General features: G+C 33.0%; 1 protein-coding gene across 1 annotated transcript in view; it reads left to right on the top strand.

The window, feature by feature from the left end:
- The window catches only part of LOC129227870 (NEDD4-binding protein 2-like), a 59,739-nt gene extending 34,245 nt beyond the window's left edge, over nucleotides 1-25,494 (top strand). The window contains exons 7-11 of the mRNA XM_054862490.1: nucleotides 1,293-1,428; nucleotides 12,377-12,595; nucleotides 18,713-18,780; nucleotides 21,573-21,794; nucleotides 25,443-25,494. Of these exons, the coding sequence (XP_054718465.1) occupies nucleotides 1,293-1,428; nucleotides 12,377-12,595; nucleotides 18,713-18,780; nucleotides 21,573-21,794; nucleotides 25,443-25,494 (697 nt within the window). The remainder of the gene's footprint in view (nucleotides 1-1,292; nucleotides 1,429-12,376; nucleotides 12,596-18,712; nucleotides 18,781-21,572; nucleotides 21,795-25,442) is intronic.
- Nucleotides 25,495-26,191: the final 697 nt, after the last annotated feature.

The raw sequence follows: 26,191 nt of genomic DNA, 5'->3' as shown, positions 1-26,191 counted from the left end.
AAGATGCATCCGTGCGTTGCGGTAAGTAGTACGCAGCCGGCCTAGCGACGCATTTTTGCGTTTTCGATTTGGAACAAAATGTTTACTATTAGATGGCGTTACGTATCCATGTTCCTGTTCCGTTCAAATGATTGCTCTCCTGCATTAGTATTTCTCTGTCTGAGGTCAGAATGGGGTCTGTCAAGTGTCTGCTATTTATTGGATTTCGTGAAAGAAAATATAAACATGTGCTTGCAAGTGAGAAGGGAAACGTATACTCATTTTGAAGTGCCTCTTTCTAGTTTCGGTTCCATTTATAATGGGATTGGAGGGGAGATATTCTGGCATGGGGTTTTACTTTTATGTTCATTTGGTAGCCATGGTGAACACGTTTTATCTTTCGGAGGAGGAAATATCTAAATTTATGACTGATCCATCTATGGATCTTTTGGGTCACATTGAAACAACTATAAATTATTTTTGTTAGAGTTCTTCATACAGTAGTTACTTTTGAAAATGATACGCTGAAAAAGAAGGCAAAGAACTTAGACGGAGATGTGTAATTTGCTCAAAGCAGAATAAAAGACGTAACACTACGTATGAGTGTAAAATGCTCAATGCACATTTATCTGTGCTTTGAAATTTTTCATGCGGCTTTGAAATATTAATTGTTACAATATTCTTCAAGTATTTCATAATATTAAGCGCAAATATTTTCCCTGTTTTGTAGAAAATATATTGTTTAATTTTGGTACTTTTAGTTATTGTGAAAAACAATATATTTTGCATTTTTATAGTTAAATATCAATTATTTTCATCTAATTTTTTTGTTATGATTGAAATTTTGATATATTTTATCATATATTAAAAAATAGTTTCATTTCTGCTTAAAGTATACATTTTATCCATTATTATGTATGCATACTTTCCGAAATTGCATATTAGGCTTAGCGGGAGACTCAGTGCTGCAAATTATGCTGATTGACAATGTTTATTCTATGTATAATAAACAACACCTTTGTGCTGAAAAGTGGAATTGTAAACAGCAGCATTTAAAACACAAAATTTGAGGGGGGTGAGCTTTATGGTCTTGTTCTCTATAAGCTCTTTTTTCTTTCATCAAAAACAAAAGGGTTGCTTGTAATCCCAAAAGATGTGTGTAATTTTTTGAAAATTTTGGTCTGATTAAAGCTGTTGCTGTTTTTAAAAATCAGATATTAAGGTTCCTGTTTTGTTCGTAAATTTTTATATGCCACATAATTAAGTATATATACACCTTTTTAAGTAAATAATTAAACATCATTCCTTTTTAGTTTCAATTTGAAGGATACTGTGACTGCTCTGGACCTGGATTTCGATCAACCAAACACAGAAGTTCAAGATAAAACAATAAAGAAAATGGACGAGTGCTTGGAAAAATGGCGCCAAAATGATGTTTTCAGAGAATTTGTAAGTAAATGATTTATTTTTTTGTGAAATGTATTGAGAAGAGATAAAATGTTTATTTATTTATTTATTTGTATTATTTGAGAGAGACTTTTAAAAAGTTTTGGTGAAAAGGAGGAACAAATGAGCCTTGGCATTATTTATTTATTCGTTTATTGCTTCTGCCTTGCTAGTGAACCAAAGCTCGAACAAGTTGGAACATAAGGATTGACAATGAACAGATAGTCAAATTCCCCGTTCATTATTTTAATGCGTAATTCAAACTCAGACAAGTAACTGCTACAATTAATACACCTAAGAGGAATTCCAGAAAAACTTATCCTCTGCGGCTAGCCAGCTCCAGTCCACCAGTTTCTTCTCTGCTGGTCGCACCTCGTCTGTCTTCTCTCTCTCTCATTCCACCCTCCTGGGCTCGGGGTTGCTCGAAGAAGGTGAGGGGGGTTCCAAGCTGTCTCGTGCTCGCTTCTTTGGCTCATGTCTTCCCGACAGTAGCACATCTTGCTTGTAAGTTAAGATTTAAAAAGCGGATAAGCCCTATATATAGTCATGTTATTTAATCAATATTTTGTGGGGCGCCAAAGACAAACCTTTACTTAACTCTCACAGTTCAGCGTGAATGTTGCTTAATGAATATAGAAATGACCAAAAAAACCAGAAGCCAATTTTATCATTATGTGTAAAAAGCACAAAATTTTAGAAATGCAATATTTCATAACAAATTTAATTTATCTTACTAGCTAAGATTTGAATATCGAGTACTCTGATCAAACTAATCCTACACTTCATTATGTTTAAGATGAAACATAATTAGAAGAGCTTCTTGTTTTTGCAGTACCATTCATAATTTCAAATTATGATATATATCACTCATACATATAAAAAAAAAAGTACTGGCGAGATTGCACAAAACAGACTGCAGAGCCTTCAAGTAAGCATAGTATCCATCCAAAAAATGTCACCATATTTCATAACAATTCTAGTGAGGGATCCAAAAATGTTATGTGTTACAAAGTTTACTTGCAACTTAAGAAGTCATCAGTGACACTGACCAGTAATTGTCATGAGCAGTGGTTGGAAGTAGCGCGCTACAAGTAGCGACGCTACTGTAGTAGCTACATTTTTGAGTAGTTTGTAGTGTAGCGCACTACTTTTTTCAAAAAGTAGTGTGGTGGGTACTTAACTACAAAAAAATAGTAATTTGTAGCAATTTCTGGAAACTACTTTTAAATAAACTGAAAAAAAAGGTTCAAACGAATTTGACTGGCACAAATTTTACACAAGTACATCAGCGGATGCAATAAGAAATAAGACTCATAAAAATACGAGCTGACCTCAGGCATTTCATTTTGACGCCATACATTCTATCTGTTTGACGGCATTAGTTTTTTGCCGTCGTAGTTTTCATATTTCACCAATATTCATATTGCAAAAAGCACTTATTTTCGCGAAAATGAATATGTCGGTTAGTTCGCGAGTTGAAAATTTGATGAATTTTATATGAACAGACCGAAGATTTAAAAACAAATATTTTAGCGAGGCTTAAATTTTCGACAGTATTCACCAAATAAAGAGAAGCTACTGAAAATTCTATAGAAAAGGATGAAATTGAACTGTTCTGGAGGACTTAACAATAAATACCAGCATTACAGTGTGTGAGAGTATGATAACGGACAGTTTTCTTAATGTCTTCTGATGAGCTAATTTATCAATCTTTTTTTGTTCAAAACTCTTACGGTGTGTGTGTGTGTGTACAACGGTGTGCCCCCCCCCCCTAAAATCGAAAGTTGATTTTTCAAGTTGCACACTCTCTTATATTTTGTCCTTTTACGTCAAAAAAAAATCATATAATTTGAACAACGGCAGCAAGTGCGATTAGGTCTGAAAATGTGATCCAGCACTTGTGTAATGCTAGGCCAAATTAAAATAAAATGTTTTTTTTATAAACTCAAAATTAAAAACCATTCAGATATCCCACACGTGCCTAACATTTATAATTTTCTTCAAAAAATTAAGTTTTTGATACATATTTTCAGAAATGTAAGATTTTACGAAATTATCAAGCTGAAAAATATAAATAGTAAAGTAGAAAAGTAGGTAATTAGCGTTAAATAGAAATTTTTGTTTTCCTGCAATTTTTAAGTCTCCCACATAGTGCTCAAAGATCTGGTTTTTTCCAGGTTGAGTTAAATTTTTCATTTAAAATATATTATTTTTTTATTATTCGTTTGTAATTGTTGATCTGTAAATATGTTCGGCAGTAATTTTTGAACTTGATATTCAACTTAAATTTATATGCAATTTTTTAAAAGATAACTGAATAATTGGAAAAAAAAAATCAATTTTTTAAATAAAATTATAAATTTTTGGTCAATTGTGGCATATCTAAATGTTTTTTAATTTGAATTAATGTTCTTGTGGCACATATGGGTGTGTTGGGTACAGAGGCAACATTTTATCAACAGAAATTTCGAGTTTCTAAAAAAAGTTTTTTTTTTCCCCGATGTGGCCTAGCATACAAGTACTGTTTTACACTTTCAGATGCAAGTCGGCACGGGTTGCCGTTGTGCAAATTATATGAAACTTTTTCTCACGATTGTTTTGACACAAGAAGAAAAATACAAGAGTGTAAGCGACTTGAAAAAATGACTTTCATTTTTTGAGGGACAACCAACTGTGTATGCTTTTTATTTACATATTTTTTGAAAAGTAACGAAGTAGCGACTACATTTCAAAAGTAGTTTGTAGTTGCTACATTTTGAAAAAAGTAGTTGCAGTTGTAGTTAACTACATTTGTAACAAAGTAGTTGTAGTTGTAGTTCGCTACAAAAAATAGTTTTTCCAACCACTGGTCATGAGTGATGAACCACAAACTGCAAATGCACGTCAATTCTATATACTGGCTTGATTTCCCAAAGAAATCATGTTTTTTCAAGCAAACATCTTATCCATCCAAAAACACCACCATGTTTCATAGCAATTCTAGTGAGGGATCCAAAAAGGTTATGTGTTACAAAGCCGAGCCGACCTTAAGCCGATTAGAGCAGAAGAGCCCAATGGGGCCCCTTGCCAGTAGGAGCCCCCACTCTAAAAAAAATTTTTTTTCCTCACAAAAAATAAATAAGAAAATAAAGGAAATAAGAGGTTCAAATGGACTTAACTAATATTAATCATAATATGTTTAACTGATATTTAATCTGGGGAGTTACTTAGTTAGATGCGGAAATTTACCCGATACTCCGAAATTTCAGGAATTTCCAAAGCTATCTTTTTAATTTATTTCATTTATATATATTTACTTTTATTATTTTTTTTACTTTCTTTATTTGTGTTGATAAAAAATTTTTTAAAGGCAGCAGCAATAACAATTTCTTTAATACACAATTAACACTAACGTAGGTGCAATTCTGAAAAATAAATAAATAAATGATAAACTTCAAATGCTGCGTACTTAATACACGTAAAACATCTCCATGACAATTCTAAAGAAAACAAATTGTCATTCGTCTTTTAACATTTATACAAATAACCTGGAATTTGGTTTTCAAATTGTTGGCCTATAGCCATTATTTTTTTGTTCTTGGAGAAATTCCTAAAGTTTTAGAAGGTTTATAAATGTTTCCAAAACTTACTTCCTCCTTTTTTCGAGCTTTGAATGTCATCCCGTTATTTTACCAGCGCTCGAATCGTTTCCCAGAGCCAATATTCGCTGCATGCGGAGCATGCGTTTGTTGACCCGTCACAATGATGTGACGTCATAGGAAAGATGTTGAGTAGATTCTTGCTGTATGCATGTGGGAAACAATTTTAAAGATTTTAGTTTTAAATTTTAAACTGTGTTGAGTTGTTTCATCTATATAATTTATACATGCTTTTTGATATGGGTCACGTCATCGCGTAGGGAGATAGGGAATGCTTTTTAAGTGTGAACTCTCAATCAATCATTCTCTTATTGTTTTACCTCGTATTGTTTCACCATGTTGTGACTCCAGTTCGATGTTTTGCTGAGGTGCTGAGATTGTGCCTGGGAGCTGTGTGCTCCAGAGTTCCACGATGTAGAGGGGATTCTTTTTCAAAGATGTAGGGTGTTTTTCGTTGAGCCCAGCTAGAAATGCAGACATGTTCCAGTTGTTGCCTTGAGATGATTTTTTTAAGTGAGGGATTTTCTCTCTAAAATTGAGAGTTTATATCAAGTTGTTTTTGCTGAGAAAAGGCCTAGTAAATAGGGCCATGGAAGGTCCACGCTCGAGAGCTTTATTGGATGTCTGTTGGATAGATGGTTCCTGTTGTCCAGGAGGACAGGTTTCTTTTTCTGAGTTTAGCATGATGGCATGGAATGGTCACGGACGATTTTGATATGGAATCCAAATTGGTGGATCCCGCCGTTACATGATGTGCCAGCTTTTAAGCAAGAAATAGCTTGTTTGGTATGAACTTTTAATTCGTTCGTATGAACTATTCTGTTTTTGGCATAGGACTCAAGGTTGTACTTGTATTGATCTAGTCATATGAATTTTACTGGAACTTTAACGATACTATTTTAAGAAATGTTTCCTACTGATATTTTTGTAGGGATTTTTTTATTCAATTGTTGGGGAATGTGATTTTTTTTTACACTAGTTAATATTTCCATGTTTTGAAATATTTATTGTTCAATAAAATGTTTATTTAATTGTTAAATATGTGTCTGTATGTCCTTTCTTCCCGAGCAGATCATTCCACAAGTTTTTAGTTGGGTTTGCTTGCTTAAAACCTGCTTTTAGTTCTTTGAACTTCAGGTTTTGATTGAGCTATCAGATTGAATTCCCAACACAAATTTTCAAGGCCGAAAAATTTCCTGGGGCAGCCACCAAACCCTGACATATTTCCTAATGTAGCTGAAGATGCTATTTTTAAAACTTAAATTTAAAAAAATTCAGGAGAAGGCTACTCAAATGCCCTTACCTCAAATTTATTGCAAAAATTGGCTAAAATTACATTATTCAATTTTCAATTTTAAAGAATTTCCAAGGAAGATTCATAAATTTCACAAGCCTCCTCCCCTTCTTCTAACGTCTCCAAAGGTAGCCTAAAATAATGTTTTTAAGATTTAAACTTCGAAATATTTTTTGGGAAAGGTCTCTGACACCTGTTTTCTAACTAATGATCCCTTTTTTTAGCATCAGCACAATAGCTTAAAATTTCCCTTTTAGAAAATATTATCACAAGAAAAACCTCGAACCCTTCCTTCCCATGGATAGCATAAAATTGATTTCAGTTTTGAAGAAAATTGCGGGAGGAAACTCTTCCTTTTTCCTCTATCGTTACCAAAACAGGGCCTAAAATTGAGTTTTTAACATTTCAATATCGAAAAATTGCTAAAGAGTCGCAGAATCCCCTAACGCCACCAATGATATTCTAAAATTGCACCTTAAAGCTCTCGATTTTGAAAGTTTCTAGTAGGAGATCACCAAATTCCTTTTTCTCCATTTTCATCAAACATCACCTAATTGGGACTGAAATTTCAGGAAAACATTTCTGAGAAGAGCCCCCAATTCCCTATCGTAACCGAAATTAATCCAAACTTATCTTACGTTTTAAAAATAATTCGGTAGGCAGAAAACCTCCGCCTCTCCCCTTTTTCCTTCATTTTGCAAAAAATTGTCCGAATTTGCGATTTTAGACGTCAGCTTTTAAGACTCTTCCGGGGACCTTAGGTGGTTTATCTCACCTCTAAAGTCCCCGTCCTCTCTCCCTCTCCCTCTAAACCTCTTCTCTGTACCAAAACTTTTTTTAACTTCGATTTCGAAAAATAACCAAGCAGAGCTCCCCCGTTCCTTGCAATTCTGTACCACCTGTGACATCCCAAAGACGTCTGGTTTTCTGCATGTAGTCTAAAATTGCTTTTTTATAACTGATAAATTTAGATGCATTTTCCTTTTCCGTCTAAGCTATAAATTGCGCTCATAGGGGGCTCATACAGGAGGGGAGGGTCTACCGCCCGCTCACTTCCAACGGTGAAGGGGCTTGCCCCCTCACTTCTCAAAGTTGCACAGTACAATGATCGATAGAAAAATGATTTTTACTGGGTGGGTTGATTTATTTAACGAAAATAAAAACTAAAACTTTCAACTAAATAGACTTTTCTCATGTTATTACACGTTAATCGAACTTTGAATTGAAAGAGGGAAGTCTACGGTGGCTATCCGTCCCGGTTTTAGAGGCCATATTCCACACTTTTGGGAGGTCATTTAATCAGTCATGTTAAAATCTCATAATATCGTCCAATTTTTTTTTTAAAAAAAAGAAAAGAAAGAAAAAAGCAGCATCAGGGGCGCTGTTCCCTTACACACACAATTATTTTGACCCCCACCCCCCTTTCCACCCATTTTCTCATGCACCAACCACATGTGATTGGGCATAAAGATTCTCAGAGCTACTTTTCTTACGTTCTTAAAATTTACACTTACTCTTTTTTGACCATTTTCTTAAGAAAAAAGAAGTAAAAATCAAACGTGATGTAGAAATTTGAAGGAAGACGGATAATCTCGGCAGTTTCAAATCCTTGCCCGAATCAGAAAAATCGATCGACACTGCTCGAATTTGTACAACCATTCTGTAAAGGGCCCCGCCAGATTTCTCTAATTGGGCCCCACATGTGCTAAGCCCGGCTCTGTTACAAAGGTTATCATGCCACTTAAGAAGTCATCAGTGACACAGATCAGTTCTTGTCATTAGTGTAAACCACAAACTGTGCAAATGCACATCTATTATATACTCAGGCTTGATTTTTCAATTAAAATTTTAAACTATATTGTACATGTATAAGTCAACTTGCTATAATTTGTACTCCTATTTATCTATACATGTTCAATTGAAATCATTTAGAGTCATCACAATTTATTGCTCTTTTTTTTTTTAATTTCTTCTCATATACATGCATGCTGAAACGGTACTACTTACCACTTTCTAGATATATCCAAGGCTGAAACGTTTTATTCTGAGACTTATTGATCTGTCCTTTACTCTATTTCAAAACAATATATTTTGTCAATGACTTTGAATGAACTTTTCGGACAAAGCTCAATGCGATGCATTCCCCTTCTTTGGTATAGATTAGTATCTGCAATTTTCTGCAGTGTTATATCCTTCTGCCTCTTTGTGTTCCATATGTGTCTGTACTCCCTTTACTCTTTTCTTTTTTTCAGATCTTTAGATTTGGATTTCTCTTTTCCAAATTTCTTTTATTTATGCTCTAGATGTGTGATTTCAAAATCGAATTTGCTTTAGCATGTGTGTCACAAATTTTCTGCAAGCTATGTATTTTTTACTCAGTGGGAAAGTTGCTTTTTTGTTTCAATAAACTGATATTTTGTCTCTTTTTTTACTTTCTTCTATATCTAATATATAGAAGAAAGTATTGGATTCGTGCAAATTTTCGAATTTCGAATTTTGACGGATTCGAACGTTTTGAGGTGTGCTGAGTCCATTTCGACTATTTTTGGAAAATGTCTGTCTGTCTGTGTGTGTGTGTGTATGTATGTATGTGTGTATGTATGTATGTGTGTCACGTCTGTGTGTGACCAGTTTTTTGTGGCCGCTCTACAGCAAAAACTACCGCATGAAATCGAACGAAATTTGGTACACATATGTGCCCCCATGTGAACTTGTGCCCATTGGTTTTTGGCGCGAATTCCTCCGAGGGGGGTGGAGCAATGGGACGTTTTTTGAGTTACGCGTGCTTGCTATTCCTCAGGAAGTAACTGGCGGAATCAAACAAAATTTGGTCCATATGTTGCCATTAACAGGAACAGGTGCTGATTCAATTTTGGTGTCAATAAACCAAACGGGGGTTGAGCTATAGAACGTTTTTTTGTCGTCAATTGTGACTGCTGTATCTCAAGAAATAATGAACGGAATGAAAGAAAAATTTATCGGCAAGTACCCCTTAGTGGGTATAAGAACTGATCTTATTTTGGTGTCAACAGCTAAAAAGGGGGTAGCGCAATCGCCCGTTCTTTTTTTCCATTGTGAGTACCCTAGCTCAAGAAGTAATGCTACGTTCTGGTTGAAATTTGGAATATATGTGAATCCATACGTAAACAGGCTTTGGTTCAATTTTGACGCCAATCGCTCCAAGAGGTGTTGATTTTTTTTTTTTTTTTTTTGCGAATAAAAATAGCTTTATTAATGCAACAATAAGAAAGATAAATCGTAATAGATTGTCGTCTGCATATTTCTCGTGATTTTAATTGTATGGAAATGACCGGAAATATTATCCCAATGATTTAAAATTTTTAACTGTTGCCATCTTATGTTTGTTAACAAATAAAATATTTGTAATTAATTCAAGCAAGGCTTTTAAAATAACTTTCAATTTTCGCTCTTTGCTTTGCTTTTGCAATAATTCAGACATTGGGATGGTCGTCAAGTTTTTGCATGTGTAATTTTGTTTTTGTTGGGAATATTGCTTCCTCGTCAAGCATGGGGAGGGATCAGAAAAAAGAAAAAGAAAAATATAGAAGAAATTTTTGTGATGGCCACAACATACTAGTTTGTTAATTGTCTTAGATTCTTCAGTTGCCTCTTCACAATCCTTCTAAGACATCTTATTTTGAAAGTATAAGTTGGAATGTTACAAATGATTTGGCAGTATGTTGCTGAATTTTAAACTGAGGGAGCATAATCCATTATTTTCTGAAGCAGTAAATTTGTTCATTCTCTTCTGCTTTTCCAACCATATAGGTATGATCATTGAGAATAGATAAAATGGAGGGAGTGAAGACTTTCGTTTGTGAAGCAAAGATCTTTAGTCACATGATAGACTTTAAAGCAAATCATTGGAAAAAAATGAGGGTTCATTCACTAGTTTCACGCAAAACCTAATGACCATTCGTTGTTGTTGGGTCACGTGACTTGGGGTCTGGCTCTCATCTTTTGCTAAGCAAATGATTTGACTTGCTCCCTACATTTACTAATTCCTGCTTTAAAGGGTACGATCTCCAAACTTTTTTTTCCCCTTCACTTAGTACAATAGTTTTTTTTTTTTTTTTTTTTTTGAATATTGATTTTCTTTATAAAGTGATACAGCTGTAATTTGTATTTTAGCAATCATGCAAGAGCATACACATATGCTAATTTGATCATTCTAAAATTTGTAATATTTTTATGGTTGCATTCTTTAAATTTCCTATTTTTTTCTAATTCTGGCACTGTATCTCGACTCTGTGACCAGACAGTAGTTTCTGGCCTCTAATGCTGTCATTTTAAATACTGCTCTGAGAAACCAGGAATGAATTGTGGACTGACTCTTGTCTAGTACTCATTGAGTTGAGAAATGAATGTTTATCTTACTTTTATTAACTAAGTGCTACAGTAGAGTTAGTAAAAGTAGGATATAAATGTTATAACTGCACAAATTTCTAACATTTGCAATTTGATCCAAATTTGTGCATTTATTTTGTTTTTCTATATGTGACTCATCGATTTGTCTGATAGAAGTTTTCTTGGTATTCTGTTGTTCCAACCACAAATGTGGTGGCTTTGTTTGAATGGCAGCATTCTTCATAAGTTCTCTGCAATGAAAACATGTAGAAAATAAACTTTTTCTGGCTCAGTAGAGCGCATCGATGCTCTTGAGCATTTAAGCCCTATGTCAGAATCATAAAATACTATTTATAAGGCAGACTATTTTCTCATGGAAATACATTATTGCCAATTAGGACAATCAGTTTCAGTAATTTTTAAAAAACAAATTTAGTAATAGTTTATAATTTTTAATTCTTAAAAGTTTGTGGGATCCCAAATGCTGCTGATTTTCAAGGTTTTTTAAATTGCTCGTTTTTAATTCTTAAACTTAAATTCAAAAACATTGAATAAAATCCAAAATTTTTCTCCAAAAACAGAAAAGGGAGCATTTGAAACAAATAACATTTTTCCTGTAAATGGGATATTTAATGTTTCAAATGTAATTCATTTATTCATTTAACATCTATATATTTCATTTTATATATTTATTCATTTTGACTGTAACTTTCCTTATCACCTGATTTTATTATTATTATTTTTTTTTAATTTATTTATTTAATTTTAATTGTAACTATGTGATATTAAAGAATATGGCTTTTTTTTTTTTTTTTTTTTAGTTTCTTCTTCCTTTATAAAATTTCTACAAAACTGGAAAATAAATAAATAGCTTTTGCGATGTCTTTTTGATATACAGGCATTTCTCGTACGACACGGTTTCGATATTACATGGTACCAAATTTGCAATTATTATAACACAGTTTCCATATTACACAGTACGAAACTTGAATTTAATGCTTCATGCTTTTGATGCAACACGAATGTTGTATTTAAAAAAAGATGGAATTTCATGTTTTTTTCAATACCTTCTGTTAACGTTTGATAATAACTCTAATACTTTACTTTGTTTTTGTGAAACTTGGTTTCAACACAACACGGTACACATCCCTTGATTTACATTATTTCTAAGTTTGGTATAACCAGGGCCCGATTTGGAAGTGTGGAGGCCCCGGGGCAACGAAGGAGTGGAGGTCCCTAATTAGGTTTCAAAAAGATCATCATATTTTCGAAAATATCCGATACTTTGATATATATCCGAATATTATGATATAGTATATGTATATATCCGATATTTTCGACCCGTGAAAGTTAGGATATTTTGTAAAAATTTTATTGTGGGGGCCCCTTTGTTGTGGAGGCCCCGGGGCAGTAGCCCCGCCTGCCCTCCCCTAAATCCGGCCCGGGTATAACACGGTTTTGATACAACACAATACATATTGACATGATTTTTACTATGTACATGATTAATTAGTGTAAAAAAAAAAGTTAAATAGTTATTTTTAAAAAAAGTCTTGAACAACGGGGTTTCGATACTACACGGAATGAATTAACTGTGTTATACGAGGGACGCCTTTCAAAGATTTTAAAAAAAGTACATTTTCTCTTTCAGGCCCTTGGTGACTGGAGCGACTGGGTATTCAAAGAAAACAGCTTGGACTCGATGGAAGACATCGCCTTTTCTGACGTCCCTCCTTCCATGCCCCCTGAAGCAGCAGAGCTGAGAGAAATAGCCACCCACCACTATCATCAGCGCCAGGAGTGCATCAAGAAAGCACAGGCTGCTTATTGCAAGGGAATGAAGGATGTTGCTTCTTTCTATGCGCAACAGGTTGCTCTCTTATTTTTATTTATTAACTGGCTGCACTTCCCGGCTTTGCACGGTCTACCTCGAAAATAAAAGTTTTGTCAAGTGACGCATGTTCAACAATCAGGCTTAAATTAGAGAGAAAAAAATACTACAAGATTTCCCATCAAAATAATCATTCTCAAAGAAAGAAAACAGCAAATCAAAAGTTCCCGAAAAAATTAAACGCAAGCCTCCATAAAGACCACTAAAATCCTTAAAAAAGGAAAGAAGATAAATCGCCAAATAATAATCAAAAGAGGAAATTTATACCTCAATACAAAAACAAAATTTTATTTAGTCACAACCGAAAAAAAAAAAAGTGGCATCCTTCTGAACGCTAATTTAAAATGAGATGGAGCAAACGATAATTTTCCAATTTAAAAGTTCTGTTCCATTAGGCTTAGCAGTGCGTTTTAATATTTCCTGGTGATTTTGCAGCCTTTTATTTATTTATTTTTTTGAAATTCAAAGGAAATGAAGGAACTCTATGGATGTTTTTCGCGAAGCTTTTGAATGGGACCTGAATCAAAGAAATCCGATAATTATTTCAAGTGGGTAGAAAGAGCCATTTAATGCTATTTTTGGGTCCTAAAATTAAAATTCAAACGTTTTGGTTATTTTTTGGTGTTTGAAAACCTCCCTACGCCCTCTTGGGTGCCCAAGTACCTCCCTGTCAAATTTGTTCAAGATCCGACGAAAACTGGATTTGTATGGGGAACATACATACACACACACAAGAAACACATACACATGTATTCTCTGTTTTATTTATGTAGGTTTTTTTTCCGTAAAATTGTCTGCAAAAGGTTGAATTTTCGGTAAGCTTTCTCTGGCAGATGCAGATTTCTTAGCATGTTACAAATTTGAACTTCTTTTGTTAAATGTGCAGTAAACAAAATGGTGAATATATGCAATGTTGCAACTGCTATGAAACCCAATTGCATAAGGACTGTAAAAGTGACCCAAAACTACACTTGAAACAAATTATTTTACTTACTTCAGTTTATCTATAAATGTGACTAAATATTTGAATTTGCAGATTATCTGAGTGAAAAATATATGTATTTTTAGTTTCCAATGCTCTCAGCATAAATCTGAACAGGACTCTTTGACACCTTCATAACTTTTCCCATGTCATTTATCCATTCATCATTGTCATGGGAATTATAAATATTGCTTTTAAACTGTGTGAAAAATAATGCATTGTCTGCATTTATTTTTTAAGTAAAAGAATTACCTTCTGTGAAATAACCCAGAAATATCACCACTACTATAACTGAAATTCTGAGTTAGCTACTGATGATAAAAGTAACAGTTGCTTTAGTTACTTAGACTATATTTAAAATAATAATTTTGCAAAATGTCATTAAATATGTGCAATTTGAAAAATTATAGTATCCCTGCATCAATTTATTATCACTAATTAACAATAGTTATTTATATTATTACTGTGTGTGACATAAAATATTTTTAAAAAAAAATCTATGTTGTGCTTTTACTCTTAGCCAAATTCGGTAACAGCAGTTTTGATTGATTCTGTAATAGTTAGATGTGTTTAATTTTTGTCCTGGAAGTACCCAGGTAGCACTACTTTCTTTCTCTAGGCCTTCTCAAGTTGGACTTTTCAGGGGGAAACAGAATACCTTTAAATTAGCATTGCATATATTTCAAAAAGTTAAAAATTAATAGTCTATTCAAAAAATACTTGTCATTGGTTAATGTAATTTCAGCAATTTGAATCTTCAGTGGTATAGTGTCCTCCAGCTATTTCATTTTAAAATTAAACTGAGGATACATTCCACAGTCAAATGTGTGACTGAATTTTTATTGTAATAGATATTAAATACTCCATACAATTAATCTTGTGTTATCTTCCCCATTTCCCTCCCACTCACCCAATTGGAATTAATTATTCCTTATTAGCAAAGCTGAGAAAATAGTCTATCTTCACATGCATGGAAATTCAAGTTTCGCCACAATACCAAGAGTTATTAGATATGTTATGAATTGTTAAATAAGAAATGTTTAGTTAATTAATAATGTTTGGTGTATAATAGTGTATTGAAAAATTTAAAATTGTAAAATGCTTTCAAGATCAAAATGTCTTGTCTGTAAAACTCTTGTGCTTACTTATTTATATCTTTTCAAAAATCATTTTAGTTTTTAAGACTCTAGGTTACAGCTTGAGTTGGAACATCTGACTAACATCAGTTGTATCACAGCCTTAACCACACTTTTGTTTTGGAGGGGGTTTCAGCAAACACATTTTTTGAAACATTTATACGGTCTATCGAATTTGGTTTCATGTATATTCTATTGAACATGTTGTTAGCTGACATTGGAATAGGAGGAAAAACTTTACTTTGGGTTAGAAATTGGCTTACTGGTAGGAAGCAAAGAGTAGTTGTGAGGGGAAATCATTCTAATTGGAGTGATGTTTTAAGTGGGGTTCCTCAGGGATCAGTTTTAGGGCCTCTTTTGTTTATTATATTTATGAATGACATCAATGAAAATATTTCTGGAAGCATGAATTGTTTTGCTGACGATGTAAAAGTTATGGGGATTGTCGAAAATGAAGAACAAGTAAAGCAGCTGCAAGAGGATTTAGATCATAAGTGGGCAGATAAATGGGGTATGGCAGTTAATGTAGGGAAATGTCAAGTGCTACACTTAGGTCATGGAAATAAGCGTATGAGATATCGTTTACAGGGTTCAGTCATAAATCAGGCAGAAAATGTTATGGATCTGGGTGTCTTTATAAATCAGGACTTCAAGTTTAGTCAACAGTGCAGTATTACTAGTAACAAAGCCAACAATATGCTCGGGTTCATCAATAGATCTATTTCAAACAAATCTAAGAAGGTTTTTCTGCCTTTATATAGGACTTTAGTAAGACCTCATTTGGAGTATGCTGTGCAGTTTTGGTCGCCTTATCTGAAGAAAGATATTTTTGTATTGGAAAGGGTTCAAAGAAGGGTAACTAAATTAGTAAGGGGACTCTCAGATTTAGACTATGATACCAGACTTAATAGGCTTAACATGTATAGCCTGGAGCAAAGGAGAGTCAGAGGGGACATGATTCAATTATTTAAATTTATCAAAATGAAAGATGTAAATGGATTAAATTTTTGCAGGGAAAGCAGGACAAGGGGTCATTGTTTTAAGCTATTTAAATCTCAGGCTAACTTGGAAATCAGGAAAAACTACTACTTTAGCAGGGTCGTGGGCACTTGGAATAGCTTACCGGAAGAGGCAGTAATGAGCAAGGGAGTGGATAGCTTTAAGAGGGCCATTGATCTTCATTGGGGACTAATTAATTGACTAGGACCAGCCTAGCTGGGCCCAGAGCCTGTTGCTGGTCGTCACATTTGTATTTGTATTTGTATTTGATTTTCGTTACAATAGATTATCTAAATGGAAGGAGGGGATGTTCTCACCAAATGTCATATTGTTACATAATAAATGAATTTCTCAATAACTACCATAAACACACAATGAGTTTGTACAATTTTTCAGGCATACAAAATTCATTTCAAATTAAATTGAAATAATAATAATAACAGCAATATTATTTTGTCACAAAAATATAGATAAATATATAATGGAAAGCATGTCTTTGGATGAAAAATTTCGGAGGGGATTTGAACCCTACAAAACACCCCCTTGCATACGGCCCTGAGTTGTATGATTTGTTAGGTCTGGAGGGTTACAGAGATTTTGAATTTTGGTGTAATCAGTTGTTGACTATAGTCAAGCAATGTCTACTGTTCCCATTTTCATAAGAATTCCAGAATCTGTACTCCGACTTATTGTGAAAATTGCTTACTTTTAATAATACACGCAACTGTGGATGACCAAGAATGCATTTTCTTGGAGGTTAAATGTTTATCATTCACAGTTGTTTCAATTTCTGACTGAGCTTTTACTTCAGTGTTTAGTTATCAACTAAAAAAAACACAGACTAAAAACGACTTTGTGAAAGGGTGTATCCAGCTCCAACCAGAAGGTGGGCAGCAAGTCTCATTTGGGAGATCAAGTTTCAGGTAAATTGCCCTCCCCCTCTCAGATTTTAGTACCAATAATAATACAAATACAAATACAAATATGACGACCAGCAACAGGCTCTGGGCCCAGCTAGGCTGGTCCTAGTCAATTAGTCCCCAATGAAGATCAATGGCCCTCTTAAAGCTATCCACCCCCTTGCTCATTACCCCCTCTCCAGGTAAGTTGTTCCAAGTGCCCAAGACCCTACTAAAGTAGTAGTTTTTCCTAATTTCCAGGTCAGCCTGAGATTTGAATAGCTTAAAACAATGACCCCTAGTCCTGCTTTCGGTGCAAAAACTTAATCCATTAATATTCATTCATTTTGATAAATTTAAACAACTGGATTGTGTCCCATCTGATCCTCCTTTTCTCCAGGCTATACATATTAAGCCTATTAAGTCTGGTATCATAATCTAAATCTGAGAGTCCCCTTACTAATTTAGTTACCCTTCTTTGAACCCTTTCCAATACAAAAATATCTTTCTTCAGGTAAGGCGACCAAAACTGAATAGCATACTCCAAATGAGGTCTTACTAAACTCCTATATAAAGGCAGAAGAAGTTATTTCTTCCTGTAAAACCCAATAAGTAATACCTTTTGCTCTCCTCCCCTCTAAAGTATTTTTATATGACGGGCCTGGGCAAGGCACTTTTCTAAATTTAAACTTTTTCACAGTGTATGGGGAGGGGATCCTATGTAATAACACACTTTTGCAAAATAAAAAAACATTTTTTGAAAATCGGGATATTGAGGAAAAGTGGAAGCTTTTAGCACTGTATTACCTTCAGGGTTGCCACGCCATAAGAAAATCTGACGAAATAGGAAAAATACAAGAAATTCAAAAAACAACAACAAAAAAATAAATAAATAAAATAAACAGGGAAAATCTATGGAATTTTGAAAATTTCCTTAAAAACCTGGAAAGTGCGGGAAATTTCTATTTTTTTTTTTTTTTTAATTTATATTACAAAAATCAATGCTCAAAATATATAAACCGTCAAAAAAAAAAAAAAAAAAAAAATTTAAAGAAAAAAAGTAATTATAAAATTTAAAAAATGGCAAGTGTTTACTTTTAATTTTTTTTTTTTTAAAGTAAAGATTGCCTTATCATAAAAGCAACAACTATTAATTGTTTTATTTGACATGCACTTTGAATTCCGTGCTTCTTTTATATAGAGAGCATAAAATTAGTGATTAATTAATTTTCTGCTTAAATTTTGCATTTTTTATCTTAAGGTTCAAGTAGTGAATGGTAAAGAGAAGTCTTTTTTTTATAAATAAAAAGTTAAATAAATTCAATCATTGTGCTATTATTTCAGTTATAATGAATCCTTCTTTGTTTCCCATTATTTTCATTTATTTACTCTTTTTTTTTTCCATCTGTGATGAAACTATCAGGATATTTATGTTCTTTGTTGAATATCAGTGTTCTCTTGTTTGTAATGCTGCATATTCATAAAGGGAAGACACAGGGAACTTGTTCCTCAGAATTAAGTGGCAACCCTGACCTTGCATTACCTTTATAGGGGCATTGCAATGGTAACCTAACTAAATGCCGATAAAACTAAATCCTTTTTCGGGGAACTCCCAAGTAAGAAGTACACTTTCAAAATCAGGCGCAATGTCGCTAGAGCTAAATTAACCAAAAAGTTTTGAAAATAAAGCAACTGCTTATCAAACCATTTTTTAATGAAATTTTTAAAATTTGTATATTTGTAAAATATATTATTGTTAACGTTTTGAGAGGCATACTGCCATGGGCAAGTAACGGGTAAAAAGGGCGAATTTCTCATTCATTTTTTTTTTTGCATATTTGTCTTCGATTGTACTTTAGCTTTGTGGAACAAGCTGGCCTGTTTGGTTTTGGCTGAATGAACCACGTCTTATTCTAACACTTCCCTATTGTTTGGAATAAAAAATGCATTTCTTTCAAATATCAGTAAAACTCATGATTAGTGATTAATTATGCAGACACAGCCATTTACCTGCCCACAGCTGCATAATTTAAATGTTTTGACTTGTTTGTATTTTGTTTTGATTTTTTTTTTTCTGTAGGGAGATGAGCATGGACAGAAATTAAAGGAAGCTAATAAAAGGGCATCAGAGGTGATATCAAAGCAAAGGTAGGATAATTTTATGCTTTGCATGAAATTTTGGAAAAATTGATCCTACACTTTTATTTATTACATTTTTTATGGTTTTAAGTTTTAAGTAAGCAGTCATTGCTATAAGTAATGTTAACTTGTGTAGTTAAAAATAATTACACAATTTAACAATACTTGACAGCTTGTTTAAAACCATAAAGGTTACAAACAAAAATAACTATCAAGTGCAAAAATAAAAGATGTATCTTTACCATGACGTGACAAAAAGTAATCAATAAGCTTTATATACTTTTACATTGTTGAGTAAAGTAAAAAGATAAAATAATCAGGAAAAAAAGTTTTTTTTCTTTTTCGTTGACCAGTTTTGTCTATGATTATAAACAAAGCTACAATCCTTTACTAAATGGACATGTTAATTACTACACCCACTTGACAATAATGAGATCAAAGAAGAATTAAGCAAATATTTGGGAACAGAATAAAAGTGCTTGTAGAAGGGAGGAGGAGTAAGTTTTGGGTGCAATTTCATGCATAACTTTTAAGTTAAAAATTAAAGTCTTTTGAGCTGTTGTAGTTTTGAATTTCTAAGCAAAAATTATGCTTCTTTATTTTTAATTTTAAAGAGATGACAGCAAATGAGAAGATAATTTAGGTGAATGGAAAATGTTTGTTACAAGTATAGAGAAGTTCCTCTTTTACATATTATTTCTGTTGCCTTTATGCAATTTTTTGGTTTAAAAGTGTGTCATGTAATAATCTGTCTGGCTTGTGTAGCACAAAAATGATTACTATATAGAGTTTTGATCATCTAAATCTTACAATTTCCTAAAATCCTCTAATCAGAAAAGTCTATCCTCATCTCTTTTTTAAAAAAATCTTCAATGTTGAAAATATTTTATATATAAATATATATGTAAGAACCGCCACTCGGTTCTTATTACAAATCTTAATTTTCGCAAGTTGCAGTGTTGTGCCGTGATAATCTACCACGTAGGAAGAGGACAACGCTACATTTACAACATCTTTATTTTTACATAGAATATACCAGCAGGAACTTCTTTTAACTAACCAACTTGTTTAGTTGTGCCACGATTTTTATATAGGGAATATCATTAAAAGATTACAGATAATTATCTCTTGATCATGTGATCTCACGTGATCTAATAGGAGGAGCAGATTGCAATAACGAAATATTATTGGGTTTTGCACAGCAGACAGAGGCTGGCTTAAGTCTGGAGGGAAAAATGTGTCTGGTAGGTACTTTAAGGAGAATCTCATCTGAGCCTAGAACATAGCCAGATATGGTATGAGAAGCATTTAAGTGTGTAATAAATAATGTCTGTGACTCATACGAGCTGACATATAAGTGAATAGAACTTAATATGGAAAAGGCCTAGCAAAGGATTTTTCATATTACATATATATATACAAAATTTATATTAGAGACGTACCGAGTACTCGGTAACTACTTGGTACTCGGCCAAATTCTGATCAGATACTCGACCAATACCGAGTAGTTGCAAAAAATTGAATATTGTCCAAGACATATACTAAAATTTATAAAAAAAAAGAGCAAGCATTATATTCTGCAATCATTTACAATTAAAATTTATAAGTCAAATTTAAATTTTGGGAATAATGAAGTTTGTAATGCTTTAATAGAATAAATCTTCATTTTAATGTCCCCTAAGTTAATAAAACTTATTTATTAAAAATTATGCAAAAAAGGTAAGTATGGAAAATATGGAATTTTTATATTAAAAATGGATTTTTGCCACAAACAAAAATTAGTTATAAAAAATGTAAAAATACCTATGCTTAAAAAATAAAAGGAAATAAAACAAGGTTAAAAGTACAGTGCAGAAACTCTGCAGACACGTGTTTTGGCGTTACACGGAATTCCTTTTTCAATGCACAAAATGGGAGCTCGTAGATTTAAAGGCATCCAACAAAAGTCAGATTTTTTTGTTGAATGTCTTTACATTCTTTAGCTCACATGTTATGCACTGAAAAAGACGTTCCTTGTAACGGGGGGGGGGGGGGGGGGGGAGGCAGAAACACGTGTCTGCAGTGTTCCTGCACATTTGTTTTATCGGATTTTAAAAATTATTTATGTTTGGCGGACTAGAACTATAATTGATTGGTATACAGTGAAACCCCTCCTTACGGACACCCCTCTTATGCAGACAATTTTTAATTCCCCAGTTGCAATGCAAATAACATTATTAAACCCCTGTCCTGCGGACACCTCTATATTGCAGAATGTGGACAAAAAAATTTGTCCCGTTCGTGTCCGCATTAGAGGGATTTTACTGTAATTTGTTTTAATTGCAACTTGATTAATCATACCTTTTATTTATTTATTTTTAATTTTAAAAATAATTTTTTTGTAAAATTTTTGACACAAACAAAATTGTATATATAATGCGCAATTAAATTTCAGCAGGAATTTAGTTTTAAAAACTATTGTATGGACAAGGAGTCTATACTACTATTCCAATAAGTTCAAAATTCATCACATATGTGTCGGTGGTTCTTCTTAAAACATAATTGGTACTTGATAACTCGGCCGAGTAGTGAAAGGCCGAGTACTCGGTACTCGGCTACTCGGTACGTCTCTAATTTATATATATATATATATATATATATATATATATATATATATATATATATAATATATATGTATTTAATTTATTAGGTATTCATGCAAGATAAGATACTTCATTCTAATAAGATGCAGACTTCACGGGCCACAAGTTTTTCATCCCTGTTATATATATTGACTGTATTTTACCTTTTCCTTCCCCCAGGAGCAATGGCTCATCTCTGGTCCTGGACCTGCATGGCCTGTATGTACAGGAGGCCATCCCTGCCCTGGAAAAGTTCCTCAGGGACCGTAAGCTGGAGTTGAGGAGGAGGCAGCAGACAACCCCTCAGGTTGTGTCTGTCATCACAGGCCAGGGCATTCACAGCATGCGCGGCCCCAAAATTCTTCCGTCCGTCATCGCTTTCCTCAAGAAGGCTGGATATGGGTGAGTTCTCAATTTTATGCAAGGATCCCAACTGGTCTCTCCCCCCCCCCAAGTCCCTTTTTAACACGCTTTTATTAGCTTCACCTGTATGTATGTATGTATGTATGTATGTATGTATGTATCTTGTAACGGAATCTTGCAGCTCAAATTTCGCCCACATCCTGCGATCGGATTCTTTTGAAATTTGGCACGCGACCTCAGACCCGATGACAATGCAATATTCTACAATCAAATTAATTAATTAACTCTTTTAATTGTTAGTTTCCTCCAATTTTAATCAATATTTTGGCATAAATCCAACAATGTGAAAAAGGAAAATTTTAATAAAATACATTAAAAAATGCTCGCAAAAATTATTTAAAAATATCTACAAAAACCTTTCATTTTTCTGCATCAGACAAAATTTTTCCAATGTTCCGAGGTAATTAGAACATGAAATATAATTGTTTTTAAATAATTTCATGCCAAAATTTAGGTGAGCCTTCAATTGGAAATTCATTGCTGATCAGACCATTGTTGAACAAAACTTTTATTCAAATGCATCTCAAATTTTCAAATTAATGAAGATATGATTTCCGCACACATACATCGATGACTGAGCTGGATTAACTTTTTTTGGGCAAATTTCATGAATATAAAAGATTGTGAACAATGTTGAAATGAATATTTTTTCGTAAAACAAGTTAAATTAAAAAGAAGAAAATAAAATAATAGTTTAAAAAACTAAAAAAACACGCTTTCGTAGCAAAATGAACTAAAAAGTGAAAACTAATCTTTGGATGATAGTAGTTGACCAATCACTAAATTTCAATGTAATATAAAAAAGCGTGGGGGCTTCTTATCAGTTGTCATGAATTTCTTCCATTTGTTGTCCAAGCAAAAATGTAAATAGACAGCACCCCCCCCCCCCCCAAGCTTTTTTGTATTACATTGAAATTAAGTGATTGGTCAACTACTATCATTCAAAGATTATTTTTCACTTTTTAGTTCATTTTGCTACGAAAGCGTGTTTTTTTAGTTTTTTAAACTATTATTTTATTAGTCTCAATTTGCTTAAAGTCTGGTTCCTCTTCACTCCCTTAAAAAAAAATCAGTTTCATTTTTAATTTTCCTTGTAAACTCTTTTTATCCCTCTACACACAAAGGAAGGGGGTTGTTTGACGTGTCTGTGTGTCTGTCTGTGGCACTCTAGCGCCTAAAGGGATGGACCGATTTTGAAAACTTTTTTTTTTTGTTCAAAAGGAGTGTTGATCGAGAGTGTTCTTAGCTAGTTTGCATCTTTGGATGACATTAATTAACCAAGATATTGATTAAAAACCTCTAAAAGGTTTTTTGTGATTTTTTGCAGTGAAAACATAGTTAAAAATTTTAAAATTTAATACTAAAATAAAGAGATTTTTTTTCTGCGTCTGAGAGAATGAGTTTGGAACTTCCATGTTTCATAGAATTCGAATTATAACGTTTTTTTGAAGCAGATTTTACTTACGGCTAAGCCTTTACTCACACGATTGATAACCAAATTCATTGTTGGCTGACAAGGAAATGAAATGCAATGATTTCAAAGTTTTATCTGTTGCCAGTTTCTATTTAATAGTAAATGAAATACTCGACATTGATTTTTAATAATGTAAAGGCTTTTAAAAGGATTTTCAATTTTCCCTCTTGATTCTGCAGTTGCGACTCAGTCGAGGGTTTTAAAAATTTTTAATTTTATCGTTGCTTGTATTCATTTGCATTATCACTTCTCGGCCTTTTGACTGAGATCAAAGTGGTGAGGGGGGGTGGGGGGCAATATTCATTTCCTTTTCTTTTTTTTTCTGGAAACAACATTTATGTGTTCATCCTACCACTAACATCATGAGTATTTCTAAACATTGAATCGAAAGGAAGCTTGACAGTTAGAGTTCAAAACTGTCAACAGGTGGGATAAATTCGCTCAGAATTATTTTTTGTTCTAAGGCACAGTCATTTTTAATTAAAAAATAGCTTTGAGCCAATCAATAAAAATTAACTGATTATGAATAATTAGCAAAGTGGCCTGCCAAATAATTAGAGAATCCCTAATTTTAGCCTTTAAAAGTTTAAATTAAGTCGTTTTTTAGTCCCTTTTCTTTTAGATCCCTTTCAGCATATAGGCTTTGGAAGATATTTGGCTGTTTCTGTCAAATCCATTACCGGTCAAGTATTACTGGTAACAGATTTGACAATTTGCCTAATTAGGTTGCTTTTATTTCAATTCAAATAAGCTAAAAGTATGAAACGATTATGCTCCTAGTTAAAGCGACACAAAACCTAATTAATGTAACTAAGTTTCAGAACTGATTACGTGTATCTGAAATTGATTGACTATGTCTGGTGACAGACTTGGAAAAATTGACCTACAATTCTGACAGAAACAATTCACAGAAAGTTTACTAAAAGCAAAAGTGCTTCTTTAATTATATTTTCAGATACATATAACATATACATGAGCAACTATTTTACTTTTATTTAATTTAAAGAGTATAAAATTATGCCTTTTTTGAAATGTATGAATTTATTGATTACAGGGTTGGCTTTCTGCCGGCAGAAACTAGTTTTTGCCGTGCCAGTGGCAGAAACTGGTTATAACCGGTAAAAACCGGCAGAAACTGGCAAAAACTTGAAAGCATTTTTAATTACTTAAGTGATTGCTAAATGATATTCGTTTAAGTAAACTAAAAAATTAAACTTCATTTTATCATTTAAAAAAATAAAATCCTGCGCTAATGCTCTTGATTTAGTTTGAGAAGGGAACTTTTCAATTGCAGATGCTCGTAATGTTTGGATTAATCTAACAAAGGACGAAAAATCATATAGGTGCTCAGGAAAGAGGAGCGACATACAAAATAAAAGTCATTTCTGATTTTAATTTACTTACTTATATGCTTTATCTAAAATTGTTTGTGATAAAAATTATCACGTGCTTCAAGAAGAAAGTGCCAGAATTTTACCTGTCAGTATTAACATAGATTTTGTATCTAATGCAACAGCTTTGCAAAACAAACTGGCCCTATTTAACGAAACTTATTTTTCCAGCTGAATTTCTCCCACTACCCCAGTTACTACATGGTGGACCAGTTAAAAAAAATATACAATAGATGAAAGTTTCACCAACATTGCTTGTTCCTTCATGCATTGCCTGCTAGCTCTTCTGTTGCAGGAATATTCTAAAGTTTCTCATTTGTACATATTACATTGAGAAACTGTTTAGATTTTAGAAACCACCTTTTCTAAGAAGCAATTGCAGGATCCAAACAATGTAACATTTGATTTTAAATTGTGGTAATATTGTAATTAAATTGTGCTTTGGTTAATCATTATTTTTCCATGCATGTCAATAATTTAATTTTTTTTCATTTTATGAGTTTTTGCCAGTTTCTGCCGCAAATGTGGCAGAAAGTGGTTTTTGCCATGCCGGTTTTAACCGGTTTCTACCAGTGGTTTTAACTGCCTCGGCAGAAACTTGCCAACCCTGATTGATTATGACCGGACAAGCTATTGCTACCTTCAGAAATCATAAACCCCTTATGTATTTCATGAATGTGTTTGACTTGTGTGATTTTGGCTTTTAACAGACTTCTCTTCGTTCCTGTTTTGTTGCAATAGTTTTTCTCTTTTCTTCTTCAGATTTAATGAAAGCAATCGGGGAATGCTGGAAATCACTCTCATGCCTGACTGAATGACTGAAGAATTGGGCACAAGTTGTGTTGTTAATGAAATAATATATTTTTATAGGGGTGCACTCATTTTAGCGTTATATGGATTCCATTAAAGATAAAAGTGAAGCAGGCATGAAATTTTAATGTTATTAGAAGTGTAGTTCCATGGTATTGCAAAATTCGGAATTTTCCTTATGGTATTTAAGACTAAGGGCTTATGCCAGTTGCTAGAATGATTGAAAACTGATTATTTTGAGAAAGGGCTTGAATTAAGCAGAAAAAGATATGATTCATAAAATGAAGTCAAAATATCTAGCCTATATATAAAGCAATGTCATTAAAAACTGATGGATGAATAAAAGGCAGTGTACAAAACTACTTAGACCTCATTTGTTCAACAAAGGCTCCTTATCAAGTCTTACTGTTTGTATTAACTTCGTACATTTTATAAATTTTCAAGGGAAATTTTCTGAATGTCCTGAATATAATTGCATATCATACTTACTTGTTTTGAGCTTTATTGGTATTGCATTATATTACATTACAGAAAGTATGATTTTTATTGCTGTTAAAATAAGAATTAGTGTCTGAAATTATTTCAATGGAATTTTCAAGAAAAAATATATATTAGGATTTAATTACTCAAAATTTTGTTGTTGTTCGGAATAACTGTTTGCTTCCTTCTTCAACCTCATTTCATATTTAATAAACAAATAA

This window comes from Uloborus diversus, chromosome 8 (genome assembly GCF_026930045.1).
Source record: "Uloborus diversus isolate 005 chromosome 8, Udiv.v.3.1, whole genome shotgun sequence".
Classification (NCBI taxonomy): domain Eukaryota; kingdom Metazoa; phylum Arthropoda; class Arachnida; order Araneae; family Uloboridae; genus Uloborus; species Uloborus diversus.
This window is presented reverse-complemented; position numbering and strand designations above follow the sequence as displayed.